The sequence below is a fragment of the Gouania willdenowi genome, chromosome 8 (assembly GCF_900634775.1).
Source record: "Gouania willdenowi chromosome 8, fGouWil2.1, whole genome shotgun sequence".
Classification (NCBI taxonomy): domain Eukaryota; kingdom Metazoa; phylum Chordata; class Actinopteri; order Blenniiformes; family Gobiesocidae; genus Gouania; species Gouania willdenowi.
The window spans coordinates 25,631,400-25,655,028 of NC_041051.1; the positions used below are offsets into that span (position 1 = coordinate 25,631,400).

The 23,629-nt window shown below is 37.4% G+C and overlaps 2 protein-coding genes across 3 annotated transcripts; one reads left to right on the forward strand and one right to left on the reverse strand.

Moving 5' to 3' along the window:
• Positions 1-3,180: 3,180 nt before the first annotated feature.
• atxn7l3a (ataxin 7 like 3a) lies at positions 3,181-15,822 on the forward strand. 2 transcript variants are annotated; one of them, XM_028455697.1, is made up of 14 exons: positions 3,181-3,374; positions 4,558-4,587; positions 5,894-5,993; positions 7,222-7,354; positions 7,451-7,622; positions 7,711-7,808; positions 7,886-7,908; positions 8,005-8,050; positions 9,772-9,809; positions 9,886-9,966; positions 10,069-10,112; positions 11,008-11,079; positions 13,427-13,566; positions 13,642-15,822. In XM_028455697.1, exons 3-14 carry the CDS (start codon positions 5,943-5,945, stop codon positions 13,842-13,844), a joined length of 1,101 nt encoding a protein of 366 aa, XP_028311498.1. In that variant the 5' UTR covers positions 3,181-3,374; positions 4,558-4,587; positions 5,894-5,942; the 3' UTR covers positions 13,845-15,822. The 2 variants fall into 2 exon arrangements, with proteins under 2 accessions (XP_028311498.1, XP_028311499.1); XM_028455698.1 differs by lacking the exon at positions 11,008-11,079.
• Positions 15,823-18,978: 3,156 nt separating this feature from the next.
• Positions 18,979-23,491, reverse strand: tmub2 (transmembrane and ubiquitin-like domain containing 2). Its single transcript, XM_028455675.1, has 3 exons — positions 23,175-23,491; positions 20,067-20,645; positions 18,979-19,901 (listed from the first exon to the last, which is right to left on the reverse strand). Exons 2-3 carry the CDS (start codon positions 20,627-20,629, stop codon positions 19,541-19,543), a joined length of 924 nt encoding a protein of 307 aa, XP_028311476.1. The 5' UTR covers positions 20,630-20,645; positions 23,175-23,491; the 3' UTR covers positions 18,979-19,540.
• Positions 23,492-23,629: the final 138 nt, after the last annotated feature.

Genomic DNA, 23,629 nt, shown 5'->3' on the forward strand with positions numbered 1-23,629 from the left:
TTGTTGTGTTTTTTTTCTTGTTTTATATTCTTTGTGGGTTCTTTTTTTTTCAGGGACAAAAAAAAAAATTCAAGCCATTATGAATGTCTTTTTGTTTTTGTTTCTTAGCTTGTTACATTAGTGATGTTTTAATTTAAAACAGTGCCTATAAAATGCGCACCCCCACTTCGGGCTTTTTATGTTTTATTGTTTTACCAAGCTGGAGAAAAAAAGCTGTAGTTATCAGACCATCAAAGGAGAAGAAAGCGGCGTTTCTAAGCTAAATGTTTAGAAGTAGTTGTAAAAAAGGCTCAGATTTCATTCGTTCAATGACCTAAAGCTGTTTGAGTTCCATGCTGTCGCTACAGTGTGTTTAAAGTGAGGGGGGGGAAATGCAAGCCACGATAAATGGCTGTTTTCTAACAGTTCTATCTAAATGTAAAACGTTTTAATTGGTTTAAAGCCTTATTTATTAACGCGCTCTTTACATAATCTGATTGCAGGAGCCATGGAGCCATTCTAGTTCATATGTTAATCTGTGCCATTAAACTCTTTTGGCCTCAGTTTAATCCCATCATCGATCCCCATCTGTGTCCCTGAAAACCTTGATGTAGGAATAACTGACGACATCAGCAGTGCGACTTCAAAACCCAAACATTCGGTGGGATTGAAACGCTGAGTCATCGTTGCCACATTTGATTTGTCAAACCTGACCTCCCAACGTCTTCACATTCATTGTTTTACATTTGAGCTTCTCTTGAGTTCACGTTTTGTTTCTTGGAGTCATTGTGAGCGATTTTTCATTTCTTTTCTTTTTAAAGGTTTTTTCTTGTTTTAAATATCTGTTTTAGCAGCATTCAAGGGAATTTTTTTAGGTTAATGCTCATCCCCAAAAAAACAAAAAAAAAAGCGTGCACTTATTGTAAATCTGTCCCTTTGTGTGCATGCCTGCACAGAACTGTATATCTGAGGGTGTGTGTGTGTGTTTGCATTATTGTGTTTCTGCTGTCTATTTGCATACCACCATGTGACTGCTGCGTGCCTGTGCGGGAACATCAAAACCAACACCATGAATGTAGATATTTTGTCATTTGTTTCTTTTCCAAAGCTCATTTTTTGCGCTCACGTCATGACTTGCTTGAAATATGAACTGTTTGCAGAACCGACTGACTACATTAATGCTGTTAATATTCTTTCCAAAATAGACTTGATTCGACTATCCTGACTGAAACAAAACCAGCGTCGACTATTTGTAGAACTGAGTTCTTGAAGAAAAGGAAAGTAAAGAAAAAAAGCCGTTGCCGATCAATGGAAAATGTGTTAAAGGGACTTGTAAAACTAAGGTGCAGAAGAAGACTCGGGAGTTTCAAAGAAAGCTGTACATTTTTTTGTAAATACTGTTTTGTATAAGTGCTAATTGTTTTGTTAGTACTTAAAGTTGGCAAACCCTCATCTGTAATTTCTGAAGCCAGTGAGTCTTTCACTCACTTCGGGGGAAACTTTTGGTTCAACCTGCCTCTTTAAGAATTTTATTTCTCTCCCTTTTTGTTGGTTTATGGAGAAAAATGAGGACAGCAAAGCGTTACAGATTTGTACTGCTGATTATTTGACAGAGTTTGATGTTTTCTATAGCTGAGGGTGTTCTTATGTCCTTGTAGTTCAAGTATTTGGGCAAATAAACAATCTTTAACAATTGTTGGGGGTTTTTTTTCTCCACCTGCCAGCAGGCAGGGTCACATGTTTCCCAAGTTGACCCTTTCTGAGCACTTCATACAGCCACAGAGAACATCAAAGGAAGAGGTCAAAGAGCACGTTATGGGACACAAGTTCCAGCTAAACCACCCTGTAGCTGGCCACCTTTGATGAGTGTCTCGTGTTAAAAAGGCTGTAACACCCCAGGGATTCAAAGGTGCACTATTGGGCTCCCACGCCACTCTTAAATTATAAACTGTCTGCATGTTACTATTGTTTTTTTGGCACAAAGGACAATTTAACATCACATCTTGTGTTTGATGATTCCTGCTTTAGGAACCTGTAATAAAAGAAAATGGCTCATTGTAAGTAGTTAAACATCTTATAAAATTAAATATCTATTACAGTGGCAAGCATGTCATAACACAAACTCATCTGATCTTTGGATTTGGGTTGAATAATGAGCTGGTGTGACAAGGCTGTGGTCAGTTCCTCTCACTAAAACCTGTGGCTACATTTAAATCTAACCTTAGAATGTATAAACCTGTAGCAAGAGTTTAAACCCAAAGCATGATATACACGCACTTAAATAAAGTTTACTATTCACTGTTATCGTTAAATGAGCTCATATAAACACCCAGGCCGATAAGATGATTGCAGAAACGAAGCGATGGATCAGTAATCACTTACTTACGTCTGAGTCTGGAAACATAGTATATTTGCTCTTCAAAATAAAACTCACTAATTAAAAAAAAGAAGACTGTTGTAAATTAATTAAAACATTTGGATATTATAACAATATTAATAGTAATAATGATAATTGACACGTAACAGTGTCAAGCAACAACAACAATAATAATAATGTCCACATATTTTATACATTATTAAAGGTTTTTAGAAAGAAAACTTGTGTATAATATATTTGAATGAGTTGTTTAACTTTTAGATTTTATTTTTGTCATCTCGGGAAACATGTGCCTTTTACAGTACCGTTATTTATTGAAGGTGTCTATTCGTACGGTTGCCGTACGGACTGGTGCTACTTGTACGTTTACCGAAGTACATGTACGTAGTGTTTTAGGGTTAGGTTATGAGCCTATATCGCAACAATTTTTAGAATTGGGTTTAGTTTTACAGTTAGGTTTAGTCTTAGTCACGTGACCTAAACTGACCAATGGAGGCCGCTGCGTACGGATAGAACGTAGGTATGTTCAACGGGCAACCGTACGGATAGCCACTGCACTTGTTTATTTATTTATTTATTTATTTATTTTTATCACGTTTCTGACTATTTTGAATTAATTCCTTGAATTTAAAGCTGTGTTGAAAACGCTTTCTTTTGTAACAGTATTACTTTTGGTTAATTTATTTGCATGTTTTGTTGTGTATTTGTGTTTCACAGTTTAAAAAAAAAAATGATTTGCTGGTTGTATCCCGCTTTTATTTTCCAATGCCGAAACGGAACCAGGATGCTTTAATTTGTACGGCGGCTACTTCCGCTCAGCCTCATGCTTACGTCATTGAAGCTAACCGACACCTGCGGAAAGAAAGGCGCTAGTAACGATCTGCTTTGGCCGTAAACATGGCTGTGGACACACACAGAGACTCTGTGGTTAACATTGTTTAACACCAACATACCTGATAATGCTGCCGTGTCCACGCTATCGACAGCTTTGTTCGGGCTGAGATGTTGGCTTGACGGGGTAAGAGGAAACGTCATGTACTCTGTCATTTATTATCATTTCTACTCGTACACACTTTAGTTTAGAGAATAGGAATACGTAGTAAAGTTTAAAATGCACATTCAATTATATACAGATGTTTTTGTTTTTTTTTTTTGTTTTTTGCTGGTATAGTTGACTCATAATTGGATGGTTAAAAGATTGAAATACGAAATTTATTTTATTTTATTTTCTTACAGTAAATAATGAATCTTGTAACTATACATTCACTGTGTGAATCGGTATGTCAATTTCAATCAAAACACAAACATTTAGTGGGAGAGCACTTCTTCTCAGAGTAATGAGGGAAATCAGACAGCAGTATGGTGTGCTGTTGGTGTGGCAGAGAATTTCAAAATACATGTTGGATTACATGGATTTTCCATAGTCCAGAGTAGACTGGGCAATGTTGATCACACAAGTCTGTGATTGTGTGATCTGAGGGCCACGTGATCAACAATATTCATGTCAGCATTTAGAATAATGCATATATACAAGTAGTTTGTGTGTTCTTAGTGTGATTTTGTATATTTTTTCTGTAGTCAAGATGTCTTGTGTTGTGGATTTTAGGAGTAATTCTTGTGTTTTTTGTCTTTTTGTAATTTTTTAGTATTGTGTGTTATGTGTAATGTTGTGGGGTTTGTTTTTTGTTTTTTGTTTTCCATTTTTGTGTTGTTCAGCATGTTTGATAGGATTTCAGGAAGTTTGATGAAATGAAAAAGGCTAAACTGTTGCGGAAATGGTTAAACCCTCAATAGTAATTTGGGAAATTGAAGCCTATACATTTATGGAGGGGGACACCCACCACACAAATGCCATGTTGTAGTGCATGTGCATTTATTTTGGTCAAAAAAAATAAATAAATAAAATTAATTGATGTACAAACAAAAGACAATTAACTTAACATAATAGAAAAAAGGTCACAAAAGCATTTTTTTAAGATAATTTTGTTATTTCTTTTGCTGCTTTAAACCTATACATTCTAGTTTGGGGACTGACTGACCACTTTCTCCATTTATGTCTTGATCCATTTTTTTTTTTTCTGCTTTTAACTCAGCGAAACAATGATGGAAAAATGTTCAAATAACAGTTTTAGCCATCACTATCTGATCATCTGCTTAGAGTGCTTTAACGCAATCATTTGTGTTTACCAAAACTTCATCAGATCTGCCCCGCCTGGTAATCAGTTGTAAAGGTAAGTAATGATCTATGTCAGTGGTTCTCAACTGGTTTGGCTCCGGGACCCGCGTTTTATACATAGAAAGAAGCCACGACCGAAATCAAGCAACATTTTTAACATCTCAAATTAAGGATGCTGATCTCCCTGATTTTGGGGGATCGGCGATCCTTGCATATTCCTTGCGGATTCTTTCTGAAAAGTGTCTATTCGTACAGTTGCCATACAGACAATCCCCAGTGCTATTGGTACATTTACCGAAGTACACGTACGTAGGTTAGGTTATATCCCTATATCGCAACAATTTTTAGGGTTAGGGTTAGTCTTAGTCACATGACCTACACTGGCCAATGACTGACCTATCACATGACCTAAACTGGCCAATGAGGGACGCTGCGTATGAATAAAATGTCAGTATATTGATACGGCAAACGTACGGATAGCCACTGCCTTTTTTCTGCCGATCTTTTCCACCTCTGCAAAGGTCTTAAAGTTTGTTTATGCACCATATTCATTCTGTCATTACCCGTTGACTTAATATAACACTCACTGGCTGCACTTTATTATTTTTGTAGAATGTTTGAGTTTGAGGAGCTTTTATCCTGTAAACTGTTGTAAGTTATTTTTAGGTTCATATTTTTACAAAGCTGCTCCATTTGTAATTTTTTTTTTCTTTTTGCATTACAAGGAAACCTAAAACTCAGGACTCTTTATTGGTGCTTTAAGATGTTTTGTTAAATTGTCCTGTAGATTATTATTTTTTATCATCTACCTCAAAATTTGTGATTTTCTTTATTTGTCAAACAAAAATACAGCTGTTCACTTTAATTTTGTCAAATAGCACCAAACAGGCCAAGTTTATATTGTTTTTAGAAGGTGAAAAATGAAAGACTAAAGGAAGTGATATAATTTTGTATTTTGGACAGCAATGTTCTAAACTTTTCATTTATATTTGAGATAACTACCTCATGTGCAGTTTAAACAAAATTGTAATCGGCTTGTCAGGCTTTAAAAAAAATTTCTGATGGTTTCGAAAATTGCAATCGGTGCACCCCTATCTCAAATGTATTTAATAAAAACATGTTGCACTTTGAACCTTACATATAGTGCATGATATTACAGTGTACCAATACGCAATGGTGAATAAATGGTTGTCAAGCTATGTGAATAATCGGCATTCTGAGCCCTTCCAGATTAAAAGACCACTAGAAACTGGTCGGAGTGTCGCGATCCACCAGTTGAGAATCACTGATCTATATGATATAAACTTTCTCTTTCCTGAGCTCCAAGACACCAGCCCACATTGTCTGTTTGAACTCCTCAGATAAGTCCCACAACCCGTCGCTGTAAAGATTTCCAACACAGATTTTCAAATGAAAATGGAGAATATGCTGTTCTCAGGCCCAGACCCCACCAAGCTGGAGGTGAGTCATTGATGGCCAAGGATCTTCTTCTCTCATTCTGGTTTCAGGGAACTTGTGATCGAGACGCTTATCATTAGCTAAAAATTAGTACCAGGGCATTTTTACCAATTACAATTAGAATACAATTATTTTTAATCCCCAGAAAGTCAATTACCATTACTAAAGTTCAATTACAATTAATCACAATTACTGAGCCTTTAATAAATAAATGAATAAAATGTAACCTTCCTCTTGTGCTAGCATCGCTCATGATAACGGGCCCTAAATCAACTGTAAAATACACTAAAAACAAATATCTACCATCTAATTTCTTTCATATCTATTGGTTTCCCTGTTATGCTTCCTAATCAATGAAAATATAGGTTTTGTTTGTTGTTTATGCTGTAATAAGCCACACCCACTTCGACCAATCGTGATCAACTTTAAGATACGGCCTCAGGAGTGACCCAGGGTCATAGCCACCAAATTTGGTAAAAATCTGTGTTGCCATTTAAAAGATATAAATTTCCCATATTTGCAGTGCCCCCTAGTGACCTAAATTATTCAAATTTGGCTCATACCCCTACAGTCACATGCTAACCAAAGATCTCAGATTTGGTTTTGATAGCATTTATTTTGACCGCGATATGCAGCAGTCCGCGTTTTTATAGCGCGCTAGAAAACTTTACTCGTTAATAATTTGCGCATATTTTGACCAAACAAAATCCTTGCCGTAACTTAAAATCATGTCCGACTGAAGACTCTACGTGCCAAGTTTTACCCTGATTGGACAAAACTCCAAGTAGAAGTTCAAAAAAGTAACAAAAAATTATAGGCGCAAAGGGGCGTGGCACAGCCCAGGTGATTCAGTGCTATTCAGGGAATTATAGTCCAAATTGCACCAACAACCCTCCCTTGCACGGTTTAGCCTGCAGCACCACTTTTACTGGGGAGAAATAAAAATAATAATACTAACAAGAAAAACTTCAATAAAAATCCAAACAAAAACAATATTGTTTTTGTTTGGTTTGTTTGTTCACATACATGGTTCCCAGGCCCCGGGGGCTTGGCATCCTAATTATCTTAACTCTATTACAATTTAACTTTGATTTTGACAGCAACAGGTTTTTAAAATTACAATTATAAATAAACCATAATTGTAATTCATTATCAATTACACGATTACAATTATAATTGACCCCAACTCTGGCTAGTACTATATTTAACCAGCTTGTTGCTGACCCTGAAGGGCTTGGTCCACGACATCTACTCAGAGCTGGTGGACGATGCCTGTTTGGGCCTGTGTTTTGAGGTTCACCGTGCTGTCAAACAAGGATATTTCTTCCTGGATGAAACGGATCAAGAGAGCATGAAGGAGTTTGGCGAGTGGCTTTTATTCTATACATCATCAAGTTTGGAATCTGTTCAGAAGTGAAGCTGCTTATACGGTTTTCATTTACTTTTCCCAACTGGAACAGAAATTGTGGACCAACCAGGCGTAGACATTTTTGGCCAGGTGTACAATCAGTGGAAGAACAAGGAGTGCGAATGCCCCAACTGCAAACGATTAATCGCAGCGTCTCGCTTTGCTCCACATCTGGAGAAATGTCTGGGAATGGGACGCAACAGTAGTCGCATCGCCAACCGCAGGTCAGTCAGCGGTAAACGGCTCAGGAGCTTTAGAGATTTGAACTGCTGAAGTGTTTTTTTTTTTTTTTTTTTTTTTTACTCCAAACAGACTCGCCACCAATAATAATGTGAGCAAATCAGAGAGCGACCAAGAAGACAACGATGACCTCAATGATAATGACTGGTCATATGGAGCAGAGAAAAAAGGTGAGTTGACGTAAAATTGTTGAAAATCAAATCAAGAAGTTAAACTTTGCTTCAATGTCATTTATTTGTTTTTGCAGCTAAGAAAAGAAAATCTGATAAGGTGCAAAAACCCACACATTCAATGCAATACTTTCAAGCTCGGCGGAAATGTATAACGTGGTGATAATATATTTATTTGGAAACTTGTGTTCTGCAGAATCAGAATTCTCCCCGAAGATCAAAATCTCTGAAACACAAAAATGGTGAGTTTTCATGAAAACATTTTTTTAAGGTATATACTGTGGTGCACAGAACTTTGTTGGTCTAGGGTCTCAGAAAGAACCCCAAGTTGCTGCTTGGTGCTCACCTTTGTTTTCCGAAACCACCTCTAAGTAGGAACCAAATAGAACAATGGGTGGATAATGTGAAGTTTTGCTTTAATATCAGTGAAAGTAAATAGAAGCAAATACATTACATTAAAGCCTCACAGAACAGAAAGCATTCTAATGATATGACTACTAGTAAAATTATTGTTAGCTTTTGTCTTTTTTTTGTTGCATCAAACCAATTGTTAGCATGGGAGCAAAATTCTAAATTAATTCAGTTTTCGAGATAAAATTCTGATATTTTCCAAATATCATCAACCAAGACTTCAAAATTTTGTCAATTATTGAACATTAAAAAATGTATTTAGAAAGGATTTGCAAGTACTGTATTTTCCGGGCTATTGAACACACCGCTGTATTGTCCGCATTCCAATAAAAATTCACGTAAAGGCTGCTCCGTAACATAGGCGGCACCCTTTTGGCTGATGAGGGTGCCCTTCAGACGACTCGGCCAATCAGAACGGGCAGGTAGGAGGGCTGCTGTACTCCTGTTAACGGATGTTTCCGCGTATTCTGATCAGTTTCAACTGATGAGTTTCCTTCTCCACATGAAATCACATCCTCACTGCCCTGGGTCTGCCTATCAGTCCATTTACAGCTTTTTAAGGGAACCAGACTGATATTCCGCTCCCTGTGCGCAATCGGCTTATTGTAGTTTTTATACGATTTTCCCACCTTAAATGCATTTGTGCGTATCACTCAACAAACTTAAATTTATTACCAGTATTTGATTTTTATTTAATTAAACAATCAGCATCCTTATTTTATATATAAAAATGTAGAAAAACAAATATTCAACAAATATATGCCTTCTGCTATCTGCTGTCTCACTCCCATGTAATTTCCCTCCACGATAGACATCGTCCTACACACGGACCACGACGTCTTTGTCTCGTTATGAAACCTGTGAGAGTTTTACCTTTCCTCACATTATCCGAAGCTCGTTTCTGAACGTTCAGTTCACCGTGATGTTCAGTGGCTGTTACAGTTCATTCATTCTGCTGTAGGGGGGGTCTGTTAGTAATATTCTGCCTCCCGACACCTGGACTGACTGTATAATCAACACAGAGCGCATCGTCACATTGGCCACACCCTCAACTTTAAAGGAAATAGTGTCCTATACGCTGGAAAATAAGGTACTTCAACTTACGTAATTTTATTAAACATGTCATTTATTAGGGCTCAGATAAACAATTTTTTTTTTTAAACGATTAATCTCGCGAATATTTTAATTAATCTATTGATTTATTTTTCCAGTTTGATTCGACTCGATTCGATTATTGATTATCTCCCCATTAATTGACTAAAAGTAATTTATACATGTTGATTTACATATCTAAAATGAAAAAGAAACATGAATTCCTTAACATTGCAATATTTTTATTGCTCTTCAACTCAAAATTCCAAAATAAAGTAAAGGACGAGGGTTAAGGGAACAGCTACCTTCGACGAACGAGTACGTGTCTTCACAAACAACTTTTTTATAAGATCCAAGCATCGGAGTTGGGGTCAAATACATTTTTCAATTACAATTAAAGTTTTAATTTTGGTTCAGTTTTAACTTTGTATGAGGTAATTTTATTTGAATGTTTTTCCAGGTGAGCTTGGCAGCAACATCACTTCAGAGCCTTATAAGGTAAACCTCTTTAGTTGGTGTTGAATTGAAAGTTCTCTATTCCACTTTGAATGATGTTGGTAATGGTTCTGTTTAGTTTTCCTCTCAGTATAACTATAACCCTGGAGTCAATTATGAAACTTTGGGCCCGGATGAAGTCAGATCGCTTCTAACAACGGTGAGGATTCCTCATCAGCTTCACTAAAGCTTTGAAATCATATATAACAGTGTTATTTTTCTCACACAAATGCTCCTAAATAACGTTGCTTGTTTTTTGCAGCAATGTGGGGTGATTTCTGAGCACACCAAGAAAATGTGCACCAGGTAAACACATCTGCCACTTTGTAGCATTCAGTGTCACAGCCTCGGGTACCATAACACGTGCTGTGATGACGCTGTCAGCATGTGGTGGAATCCTGAGGTTTGGGTCTTTGGCTTGCACGGTTGTGCAAAGAATCTGGAATCATCAGTTCCCTTTTCCTGTTTATTGCAGTTTTAATATGTTACTTTTAGTAATCAAACATAGACATAATAAGGATTTACTGAATGTTTTGTTATGAAGTTGACTCATAAAGTACTCCTAATCAAAAAAAACAGCTATTACGCTTCAATGTCCTGAGAGCAGTAGTTCACAACTGAAGGTATATAATGATATACATTATTAAATTGCATTCATGCAAAAATATATTGGTTCCAAAGACTCCTCCCCTTCAAGCCTTGTTTTTTTTGTGTGTTTCAGATATAATGGTGGATGTTTATTTTGGGGCTTACACTGATCTATGAGGCCTTCACTGTCTTTATCTGATTTTTAAAAAGGAAGAAAAAAGATTGTCTCCAGCAGCTTAAATTACTTACTGTACATAATTATTTATTTATACAAAATTCCTAAATACTTTTCTTTGAGGTTTATCAAAACGATAAAAAATGAAACGCCCTTTTTACCGACGTGAAACACGAGTGTTGGGACCAACTCAGGGGACCACAAGTGGCATCTTATTCTGAAAATTGTTGAAATTTTCTTCAAACCAATTATTTTTACTTGGCTAAATTCTGTGCTAATCGCTCTAGAGTGACATTAGCAGATGTGTTCTGATTGGTTAATACCTGGCAGTCTGTCCCACCTCCCCCCTGCAGGGGGGGTGCAATGCGTGACGCTGTGTGGAGAATGCGGGCGGGCCATGAGTCAGGGATTATGTAATGCCACCTTGTGTCCCACCAGGTCTCAGCGATGTCCCCAGCACACGGACGAACAGAGGAGGGCCGTCAGGGTGTTCCTCCTGGGGCCGTCCGCGTGAGTGTGCCCCGCCCTCTCCCCTCCCCTAACCCTTTCCCTTTCACTTTTCCCTTTGAAGTGTAATTCACATGTTCTGATGGTAATAGTGATGTGTCCCACACAGTGCAGGTGTTCGATGGGCCCAACTGCTCATTTCTCCAGGACCAAAGAAAAATGTCAATCAACTTAAACGGTTTTTTACCCGTTTAATGCAGAAAAATTTTACTCAATCAAAGTGAAATCTAAACAAAACTGTTGAAAGTGTGAAAACTGTGGTTCAACTACATTTAGGTCACACATGCATGTTGTCTTTTGTGTGGTTTTCTACACTTTTAATGATTAGTCAGCATTTATTTACCCACATGTTGTTTGTGATATAAACAAACAAAAAATGTTGGTCTGAACTATAATCTCCTTTTAAAGTTAGGAGCATAAACAGCACTGAGTGTTGTACTCGATGCATAATATCAGAGACCAAGACTGTGTTCAAAATGGCACACTGTGCTATGCACTACAATCTACCATGTATGATTTGGATGATGGCCGATGATGAGCTTCCACGTTTCCCAAGATGCAGTTCGAAACTACGTAGACAAAATTTTGTAAATTTTTGGAGACCCGCCATTGTGCGACTGACAAAACTTCCGGTTAACTTCAAAACAAAAGTCCTATTTACAAAAGTGTTAAAAAACTAATGGAAGACAAGAAGAGATGCTTTTGTTTTGAAAAGGGGATGTTTGATTTTTAGCTTGAAGCCGGTCCCAGGACGATTTTACGCTCTGCTCGCAATGCATCATGGAACGGTTGAGTATGACTAGTGAGCTTACCGTGCATAGTTAGGAAATGGACAGCTATAGTATACATCCGGGTATTTCTCGCTTACTCAGTCTTTTCATACTATCTAATGTGAATGCACTACATACTAATTTTGATGTCCGACTTAGTAATAGTATGTTAGTATGCCATTTCGAACACGGTCCAAGACCAGAATGCACTGAGACCAAGACCAGAGGAAAAACCTTTGTGAGTCGAACCCAAGTCAAGACCAAAAAAATCGTCTCTTTAATTTGACAGACGAAAAAACAAGGTGTCTGCAACTATTTCAAAGCACAACATGCAAAAATAGAAAATCTTGACAAATTTCAGATGTTTGTTAGTCGGGTGAATGAGGCCTAAACTCAGTGTTTTTAGTGTGATTAAGGATTTGTGACTAGAAATAAGATGGACTGATCTCCCGGTGTTTGCAGGTGTTTGACACACTGGAAAAAGATTTCCAATCATTGAGCTAACGCTAACTCTTTGACGTCAAATTGCAACATGAACTAGAATATTTGTATTTCCTGAAAAAATGCAAGTAAGGATGCAGGTGCTGGCCCACGTCACACTGTATTGGCTGAGCATTAGCAATAGTTAGCATTAGCTGGCAAAAGAAATAGCTAGCATTAACATAGCAATAGCATTGCCTAATATTAACACTAACCTAGCATTAGCCTAGCAATAGTATTAGCTTAACATTAACACTAACGTAACATTAGCATTAGCCTAGCAATAGCTTAATGTTAGCAATAAGGTTTAAATCGGTTGAAAAAGTTGAAATAGGTTTCAAGGTAGTAGCTGAACATGATAATCTGTTGAAGAATGGCTGGGGATAAAGGGCTTAAAAAAATGTATGTATTTATTATTTGTCAAAATCAGACAAATAATATAGGAGGAGTTAACGACGACGGAAGAAAAAAATGGCTAACAATAGTGAGAATGCCTCCTGCATTTATCATAAACAGTTGAAAGTTCTTCTCCCTTTTATCACATTAATGAAGTTGAAGAATAACAGATCAGGGATGGTCTCCACTGGGCTAGATGGGAAATCCAGAGTCCGGTGAGCCAAACCAATACCTTTCAAAATAAGGCCTCGTGTCCAAGTACTACAACTGTAACGCCACCACATGGATTTTAGCAAGCTCCTATTGACAAATCTAACTGGCTCAGGTATTTATAACACATCCATTGGCAGCTCTGAAGTATTTGATAAGTAGAAGAAAAAGCCATTTTATCAACCCAAACCCCACAGGGATCCCAATGCTACAGACATCATGTCATGTCATGCTCAATGAGTCCATGTGGCCCCAGGTTTCAGCACTACAAACGGAACAGGATGCTGTTGACAAGGCCAAAAAAAGCTCAGAACCAATCAGGTATTGGTGCTACATGTGGTTACTGAAGCTGCTAAAAACCGTTTTGCTTTCTTCACAGCATCTCTGAGGGCATCGAGAGAAGGGATGGATTTAAGGAAATAAGAAAATGAGACATTTGATTGATGAAGCCATTTTAAAGCCGTCGGTGTGTGTGTGTCTGTTCTGTACGACAGGCCGCCATTCCCAGATGCCGGCGCCACCACGGTTGAGAATGACAGCTTCGACATTCCAGACACCCAGACCCTGATGCACCGCCTTCAGTGGGAGGACTCTCCAGACATCTCGCCCGCTGACTCCGCCTCGTCCAAAGCCAGTGAGGAAGTTGGCACATTTTGACAAAAACGCAGAAACGGTTGATTGTTGATCTCGCGCTCTCCTTTTTGCGCAGGCACCAACCATTCAGATTCAAGGAAGCCTAAGAAGAAGAAGCCGACGAGTGGTTTGAGCAGTGGTGGAGTTGGAAGTCTGACTGGTGGCAGTAGCAGCAGCAGCAGCAGCAGCTCACAGATTAATGTCAGTTTAGCAAACAAAAAGAAGAGACCAAAACTCTCTGCACCTTTAATCCCCACCATCTATAATGAGCTGAACTGATACAGAGCAGTAAAAAGTAAGACTTTTGGGCTCATGTCCTCCTGGGATCAAAGAATCACGGGAGGAATGTGAGTATCTATGAGGATTTCCATCCTTGGCTGATAAACATGGATGATGGACCAATTTTTTAAATCTGAGCCAAAATTGGAAGTAAGCACAGCTCTTTTGTATTTTCTTTTTATTTATTATTATTATTCAGAGTCCCTTTATCTGTAGATATTTCTGAGCAGCACTAGAGAATCAATGAGTGACGTTTGGTCCAGCAGAGTTCAGAGGTGCAGTATTCACAAACATTCCACTTGAACAAACCCTTTTCATGTGAGCATACACAATCTGTGTACCGTTCGTTCTTTGATTATTCTGTTTTAAAGCCAAATCAAAATAACAAATAAACAGAAATACAGAAAAATCAAAAATCAGAAAAACAGCGTTTTTCTGTTTTAAAATAAAATCTTGTTCTGTTTGTGTGATATTTACGGGGAAATTAGAACAAGAGCTTAAGCACGTCACATTCTGTCAGAGCGTGTTCTGTTGTTACGGACCAAATAATATCCAAATAAATTGGTGACTATTCGACTGAGGCTGGTGTGAGGAACAAAAGATGTTACAATTTCTGACACTTGCAAAAACAATTACACAGCTTTTTTGAGGGCAGTAAAAATATTTCTTTTGCATGTTATAATACCACTAGCCACTAACGGCTGCCGTTAACACACATAGAAGTTGATCACAAGAAACGAGGAGCACCAGTAGATTCATTACACCACCTCTGGTACTTTTGTTCATGTTGTAACATCCATTTTTATTTATTTATGTATTAATAACGTTTCTATTCAATAGTTCATCATTAATGTGACTTATGCGTTGCACCTTTTTTTTTATTCAGGAGTAAAAGTCCACCCCCGTCTGTGGGTCCCCTCTTTGTGATGAGCTTAAAACATCAAGCTCTCGTCCTAATTTTCCCGTAAATATCCAAATATCCCACAAACGGAACAAGTTTTGATTTCAAGACAGAAAAAACGCTGCTCATCTGGTTTTAGATTTTTCTATATTTCTGTTTTGGTTTTAAGTCAGTAAAACAAAATAACCACACCATTTATTTGTTATTTTGATTTGGTTTTAAAAAGAAATAACCAAAGAACAAACAGTACACAACACACAAACCTTTATCTAAATACAACCAACAGCTGTCTTCACATTTTTATTTTATTTTGTTCTTCCTGAGAGAAGCTTTACATGGTTGACATAAGTTTCTGAAATGTATTTAAATCAGATTGAGCCGTAATTGTATTATATCAGCTTTGGTTCGACTGTAAAAGCCTAAACAAATACCGTAAATACAAACTGGTTTTCAGGCAACATTTCTATGTTCATATTAAAGAGATTTTTATTTCATTATTAGGCCATTATTGTATAAAAAAGATTGTTTAAACAGATTATGGATTAGTTGCAATGCCATATGAAGCACTTTTTCCACTACAAGGCTATTGTTTTTGAAGTCTGATTTAAAGATGGAAGCCTTTAAGTGCTCAGTCTCTTCTGGTTCTTTTCATGTTGACTTGAATAAAGGAATGATAACCTTTTTTTGTTGTTGTAACATATAGTAAAACTACTAACGTGTGGCTCTAAATCCAGCATTCTGTTGCACAGATGTGTGTTTGTGTTTACGTTAGTGTAATTGTGGGATGCCAGTGTACTTTGTTTTTACCAAATGATGATTATCATTGAAATGTCACCTTTTTTCTCCATGCAAGCATGTCGTTACGAAAGGCTGAAAAAAATTAAGTAAATAGTACCTCAAAAATATATTTAAGTTTGTATTTTTCACTGCCTGTGAGGTCATTTGTGTAATATTTGTTTAGATTCTTGATATATGCTGAACCATAGGACATAATGTACAGGGGGTTAATCATGGACTTTATTATGGTGTTTTTATTATTATATATATATTAAAAAAAAAAAAGTTGTTTTTTGTGTACAATCATTCATGAGTGCAGAGTTGTAAACCAATCCCATCAGTGAATCAGAAGAGCAACATGTCCAAGGGTTTGTTCTGCAAATGTACATGCGTGACAGTTGTTTTCCCCTTAAATAATAAAATAAAACTTTAAAAAAATTGTCTGATTGTTCTGGTTCTTTCCAAGCCAAGAGAACAATTGGATTCATTTCCTTTGAGAAACGTCAGAAAAATGCTGACTGCTACGTACTGAGATGTACCCGTGCTGGAATTGCCATATGCAATGTCATACAGAGATTGTTATACTGATTTTAAAAAATGCTTAAAACATCACATTAGTCGACCATCAATAAAAAATCGACCAATGATTAAAAAAAATATATATGATTGTCATGATTAGACTGCTAATTTACATGAATACAACAGCTTGTTATTGTAAAGTTACATTAGGTTAACTGTTATTTATTGCAATGTATATTATAATCATTTTTTTTGTTGTTGGTTTTTTATAAAATAAATTATTAGTTTTATTCATTTTTTTTAAATTTTTTTTTTTTTTTTGCAGAATAAACTATTCCTATTCGTATTGAGGTTCTTGCATGAGACACTATTACTTAAATTGTTGACTGAGATAGTCACTCACTCAACACGGCGGAAGTAGCAAAACTCACACCGGAACTAGCAAAAATGCATTTTCAGGTAGTGCGCATGCTCATAATCGATCTCAGTACGAGGTAAACTCAGTCCGTGACACCGGTTTGTAAACTTGAAAAAATTGTAGTTTCTGGGAATGTTTCATGAACATTTAAATTCATACGGTCATTAAAACTAATTAAAAGCACAATAATAATAATAATAAAAAAGTTAATCCTTTGAAAATGTAAAAAAAATAATATATGTCTGGTTTAAAAATAAGCACGGTTTTGCATGAGGCTGGTCAGCGTGACGTCACTACCGGGTCATGGCGGTGACAACTCGGTGAAAACAAACTTTCAGAAAATATTATTGATACATAATTTGTTGCTAATTAACAAAGTTCTGTAGCTTTGAGCAACGACAGAAGCATGTGTGTGTGTGTGTGTGTTTGTTTTTATAGAGCTGAGCCATGATCTGCGCGGAAACCTCACTTCCGGTTTACATTCCTACCAAAATAATTGTTTGATTTAAGGTAAGGAAGCAAATCACGTGACCACGGTGTAATTAAGGGTCTCACCTGTGGGATTACGTCAGGAGCAATACGGCTGCAGAGGCAACGGAAGTGTCCAGAAACCTCAACTTATTCTGTTTGGTTTGAGAAGCGCACACGGTAATTGTGACTTAAGTTTCACTCATTCATAGTAAGAGTGCTTTGTGTTAATTAATTAAAAAAAAAAATTCTATCTTGGTTTTTTGGACTAGTTAGTTAGAGCCACCTGTTTGTCTCTAATTAGCTTGTTTGAAATGTTTGTATGCTTTTTACTTTTGTAGTTTTCTGTGTCAGAGAGAAAATAAATGTTAAAATACATCTTTATGATACGTGGCCTTCAATATCTCAATACCTGAGTACTTACAATTTATGGGTCATTTCTAAATGCGTTGTTGTTTCACTTTGAAGCTGTAAAATAACATTTTGAGAAAAATCGACTTAAAGAAGCAGTATGTAGAATCGTGAAACAGAGGGATTCATTGTTGAAAACGTATTGGTTTGATTGAACAGTGATCAAGCCAATTACAGCCAGCCATTTGACGAAGCCACCGTTCAGAGAAGGTAAACAAAGAGTTAACAGCGATGAGCAAAGTGTATTTAAAGTGACAAAAATGATTAACAGGTAGCAAAAAAATTGTCCAAAAGTGGCAAAAACTTGGCAAGGAAAGAGTGAAAAGTGACTAAAATGAGCTAAAAGCAGTTATGAGTGGCAAAACAAGAGGAAACGGCTGGCATGTAATGGAAAAAGGTAGCTTAAATGAGCAAAATTTAGTAAAACAAGTGATAAAGGGCAAAGATGCAAAATGTAGGGGACAAGCAAACAGTCTTATTTATTGTGCAAAAGGTAGCTTATTTGGATGAAAAGTGGCCAATTGGTTAAAGAAAGAACAAAAATGGGATGTCATAAAGAACAGAAAAAACAAAAGTGTCATTTAAAAGCAAGTTGGCCAGAGAAAAAGCTAAAAAAAAAAAAAAAAAGGGGTTATATTATTGAAAAGTTTTCCCCTTTTGAGGTTTTCTGAGGGAGTAATAATTAAAATTAAGACAAAGAGCCACATGTGCACTCTTTTCAGAACATTTTTGAATTAAAATATGCTGCAGCTTTAATTTAAATACACTTTATCAAGGAAATAAGTTGAGTGGTGCCCTCTCCCGGGTGTACCCCCCGCTCCATGCCCAATGAGAGCTGGAGATGGGCACCTGCAGACCCAGAAAAAAGGATCAAGCAGGTCAGAAAATGGATGGAAGTTGTGATATTTGACCTAAATCAAGTAAAACCTTTCTATAACAAGCGGTTAATAGCAGGGTCGGGGTCAATTACATTTTTCAGTTACAATTACGCCATCAGTTATCCGTGTTCAATTACGATTACAGTGACCAGCATTTTTTCCAATTACAATAAATTTAAATTTTTAGAAATTCAATTACAATTATGTTCTTAATTAACCGGGTGGCATACCCCCTTTTCCGGTCATTTGTAAAATTATCAAAACATGTCATGTGACATATCGTTTCAAAGACAATTCGATGTAGATTACCATTTTACAACACGCAATTTCATTTGTTTTACTCGGTGAAACAGTAATTTCACTGAATTCCCGGGAACATGGTACATGCTATTCGGCACGGAGACATCCGATTTAATTTTTTTTTAAATCGTAAAATGTGGAAATGCTGGATATGAAACACATTTTAATAGTTGTGTAGAACTGTACATAGAACTGTAACATGGTTCTCCAGTTTTGCGTCAAATTATTATGACAATTTTTATGGGAATTACAATTAAAAAGTCAATTACCTAAACTCAATTACAATTGAATTACGGTTACGACAGAAACAGACTTAAAATGTACAATTATAATTACATCATAATTGTAATTATCAATTAAACAATTACGATTATAAATGTATTTTGACATTTAAGTACACACAGAAGCCAGTTTGCTTTTAAACGCTTTAATTTGTTTGACAACTGAAACCGGAGCAGTCAAGCCTGTTCTGGAGGTTTCAAAGCCTCCTTTAATTCTTTAAGTGCGAGCTGCACGTCATCTGATACAACTATTTTATTTACACAAAATACAAACTGTATTTACAGCCACTTTTAACACAAGTCTGATCTCTCGTGTAGTTATTGTTTAAATTATCCTACATCCACTTTTTAAAGCGACAGGGGAAAGAGTTTTCTTTCACCAAGTTTGCTAACATAGCATATTTGTGAATCAATCACACTAGACAGAGAATCACACTCGAAATAGTCCAAGCTTCCTGCATCTATTGGGGAATTCTTCAGAAAAACAGATCTACAGAAAATAAACTCACAGGAAAGTACAGTGTGATCGTTCTTTTACGACAATAAAAAGCAGATGTGAGGCAGCAAGTTTACAGCCTGTTTTCCTACGTTTAGGAAAATGGAGCCAAAGGAGGAAATTCTTCCTTTGATGTAGTAAAATAACCATGATATTTTCCTTTTACATGCACACATTTTGTTTTAAATTGCTCCATCTCTGCTGTAGATTTTTTTTTTTTTTTTATACCTGAGCTGAGTACATCTCCTCAGCGGCTGTGCATTCCAAATATCAGAAAGCTAAAGAACACAGTAACTCCCACCAGGGAAATGGTGGCAGGGGCCGTGAAGAACTGCCTGTAGTTGATGCGGAAGTACCAGACGACGGCCAGAATCACCACAAACACGGGGATCACCAGACTGCTGGTGCTGACGGCCACGCCCGCGGATACCACGGCGCCGCTCTGACCCGCCTCTTCTGGAGCCGCTTCCTGTAGCGCCTGAGACACGTGGCAGTGGACGACACTGTTGTCTGTGATGTTTAGGGATACTAGAGTCCGTTTAGGGTCCTGCAGCAGCTGGCCTTGGTAAATGAGTTTAATCTGCTGCTCCCGGCCTGAGGAGCATTTGCTACAAGGAAACACAGAACGGAGAGAGTGGGTCAAAGTTAATGACGTCACAAAAACCTTTTTTAACTGTTAAATGGTTTCTTTTGCATGTTTTAATAATCATGTGAAGCACATGGAATTGCTTTAATAAATTAGCCTTGCTGATTGTGAAATTGTTGTCACCCACCTTTTCAGCGTTCCCACTGTGTCCTGTGGTTCTACCACTGCCACCTCCTCTGTGTCATTTAAAAACTTCAAGCGGACAGAGATGGACGTCGTAGCCCTGCTGCTGGGTGAGATGGGCTTTTCCTCTTCCTCCAACTCTTCCTCTTCCTGATCACCTTCATCCTTCTGCCCATCGTTGCCTTGCCCTCTGCCTGTATGTGGTTGCTTGCTCTGAATGTCTAGTAGCAGATCCGTCCACACCCCCTCCGCTCCCTCCCCCTCACCCTCCCCCCTCTCAGGCGCGGGCTCGTCCGGTTTGTTCTCCTGAGACTGAGGCGGCGCCTGCTGCTCGGGTGCGTCGGTGCCGTTGGAGCCGCCGCCGCTGAAGTTCTCGTGGCTCCCGAGGCCAATCAACGAGGCGTGGGCCCCCACGGTGAGGATGGTGCCCAGGATGTGGTCGCCACGCTCGCTCACGTGCGTGGAAAGCCAAGCCAGTGTGAGGGCCAGGACCAGCAGCAACACCCCACCCGCTGCCATGGCCTCCTCCTCCATCCCGTCCAACATGGTCAGTGCACACACTGCCATCTCTGTCCTCCAAAGCCTGCACAGTGCAAGAACCAGCTGTGTGTTAGTGTGAGAGCATGCAACAATTTTACATTCTATAGTTTAAATCTAATATGTTTAAAATAACTGGGAACTAAAACATTTTCAGTCATGGCTGAAACAAACGGCAGAGAAAAAGTTGACTAAAAATACTGAAAAGTTAAAATATTGATTCATAATAATTGTTATTTATTATTAGTTAATAGGGATGTAACGATTCACTCGACTCCCGATACGATTCAATTCACGATACTGGGTTCATGATACGATTATTTTACAAAATGGGATTGTAGACAAATGATGATATAATATAAAATATTCCTTTATTTTTTTCGGGATGTGAGAAGTAAAATCAAGAGTGAATCCAGGTTCTTTTGGCTGTATACTCGATCCCTTTTAAGTGGCGAGCTGCACTGCAGTGAAGAACGTGACACAAGGAGTTTGACATGAAAAAAATACAAATACAGGAAGTGACACACTGTCACTTGTGAAAACCTGGAAAAAATAATCTATCCTCAAATTTGATCAAAAAAAACAGTGACCTCTAAATTAACTAGACAAAGTACATTTGCAGATAAAAACGTGTTTGCTTTTGAAGATGGTGTCAGTCTTTGTTTTGATGCCATGTTAGGAATAGTAGATGTGAATCGCATTAAAACGAGATGTTTTTAGAATGTTTCAGCGTGAACTAAAGCTAGTAATCTAAAACCCATATCCGAACGATGAATGTTATGTGGATGTTGTAAAACGAACACTAAACTTTTTGTGCAGCCTATTCTTAGTTTGCGTTCATCATTTATTCATTCAGATTAATGTTGATTTCTGAGTGGAAGGTGAGTGTGAGCAACCATCTTTTAGTTTCACTTTTATTCTTCGTAGCCTCTTTTCCTTTGATTTACATTCAAACCTTGTGATATTTGAGATTATATCAGCAGTTAGAAGTACAGGGGAAAGTGTTAGAAATGTGCAGTGTTTTCACCACGGCAGACGTCGCTAACCTCTGCCGCCGTTTGATTATTACGTCACCTAGTGAAAGTGAGTCTGATTGTCAAAACAATGTGATCACCTTTTTCTAACTTCTTTAGGAAGTCTCCTAACACCTTCCCTTAACCCTGATGTCATCCACGGGGTTAGGGAAAAGTGGATAGGAATGGAGATAAGGAATATTCGGACGCACTGTATGCCTCCACCAGGGAAGCCTCAAAAGCCCAGAAATGGTGGACCGAAGACAAAATGTATAGTTTATTTCAAGAATTTTCCTAAGAATTTATGTTCCAACGTTCCTAAATTTTCAGTAATTTTGTTTAATATTTTTAGTCCATTCATGGTAATTTTTTTTTTTCTTCATTTTGTTGGCATAGTTGAAAATAAAAGAACACAAGTCTAATTTGCCATGTACTGTCACGTTTATTGGGTATAGTATATCAGATAAAAATCACTCGCCAATAGTGTTACTAATTTTAGTGAAAGCGTTAACAGGGTTAAACCTCCCATGCTTGGCACAAAGCCAGATTACCAACATACACACAGAGGTTAAATGAAATGCAGTGTTTATTGATACAGAAACGTATCCATAGCCTCTGGGTCTATGGGTACGGTTTCGCAAAAAAAAAGTTTTTAGGATATTTCCTGGATTAGGGCTAAAATAGAAGGGTTAGCTAAAAAATAAATGAGCTAAAATAAAACTGACGGCACTTTAAACCGTCACCTAAACTGGCCAATGAATAGACTGGTAGTCTATTCATACGTTTCCGTATGAATAGCCACACCCTAAATGAAATTAAATACAGGCTTTGATGACAGATAATTACCTCATTGAAAGTCAATATATCCAAACTGGATCTGTAAAGTCTGGATCATTTCTTTGTCTGTTTCACTTCCTGATTTAAATTCAGTGCTTTTCAAACTTCCTTATAGCAGAGGGGACAACATAGTTTCTGTAATCATCTGTATGTAAATCAAAACAGGCTGTTCTAAGGACATTTAGAAGCGTTTAGTCTAAACTTATAAAAACAGTGGAGGGTTGAGAAATGGTAATTTAAACCTTTGAAAATGCAAGAACTAAAAATCAGGCTTAATATTTTAGTTGACTATATCTCTAACAAGTTCAGTAGACAAACATCTTAGTGTAGATTAGCTGGCTAAAACTAAAAATTTGAGTTAAACTAAGTTGCATTTTAGTCAAAAGAGTAACAACTTTATCCAAATTTGCTGTAAAACGTAAACGCTGTATAACAGGTTATGTCCACTACATTCATCACAATGAAAGACAGCACTCTAACTCTTTGGTTACGTTTGCCACAAACTAACACTTAAAACACCGGCCGCTTTCATTACAAGCCTCTTGTGCCGCATAGCTGCGTTAGCACAACAGTTAGCCAACCTAGCTTGCAGAACGACGATGTTGGGGCTGTTTGCGAGGCTCTCTGCTTGTTTTATTTCGTCTCCACATACATTAGACCCGACGGAGATGATGTAGCAATATCTAATGAGTCCTTCTATATGTGTGAGTGTCGGATTGGCGTACCTGAGAGCGGTAAAGTCAGAGCATGTTTGAGGACGAGGCTAAACGCTAGTTAGCAACTGCTTTGGAAAGCCACAAAATAAACAGCGGCGGTGTGACGTCATGGATGGGGGCGGGGCGACGCCTGTTACTCTTCAGCGTCACAACAGCTTTTTTCTTTTTTTAAAAATTATAATGTGCAGTAACTTACAATATATATATATATATATATATATGGAACCACATGTAAATTCATACTTATGAGAAATACGGTCATCATTGAAATAGCAAGTCATGAGATACAAACTGAGCATTTGCAACAGTCTACTGACACCGACTGTTAACATTTTTAATGATTGAGGTCACATTTTTGTATGTTTCTTTGCAAATTTACATAAAAAACAATTTTAGCATAATTATTAATTTACTAACTCATAATTATAACTTTCCATAGTATGTATGTATGTATATATATATAT

Excerpts from the sequence above, each read along its gene's own strand:
- tmub2 (XM_028455675.1), bottom strand. The coding sequence starts at position 20,629 with ATGGCAGTGTGTGCACTGACCATGTTGGACGGGATGGAGGAGGAGGCC. Across the intron at positions 19,902-20,066 it reads ACAGTGGGAACGCTGAAAAG|CAAATGCTCCTCAGGCCGGG; the intron begins GTGGGTGACAAC and ends GTTTCCTTGTAG.
- atxn7l3a (XM_028455697.1), top strand. The coding sequence starts at position 5,943 with ATGAAAATGGAGAATATGCTGTTCTCAGGCCCAGACCCCACCAAGCTG. Across the intron at positions 7,809-7,885 it reads ATATGGAGCAGAGAAAAAAG|CTAAGAAAAGAAAATCTGAT; the intron begins GTGAGTTGACGT and ends TTGTTTTTGCAG. Across the intron at positions 13,567-13,641 it reads CTCCGCCTCGTCCAAAGCCA|GCACCAACCATTCAGATTCA; the intron begins GTGAGGAAGTTG and ends CTTTTTGCGCAG.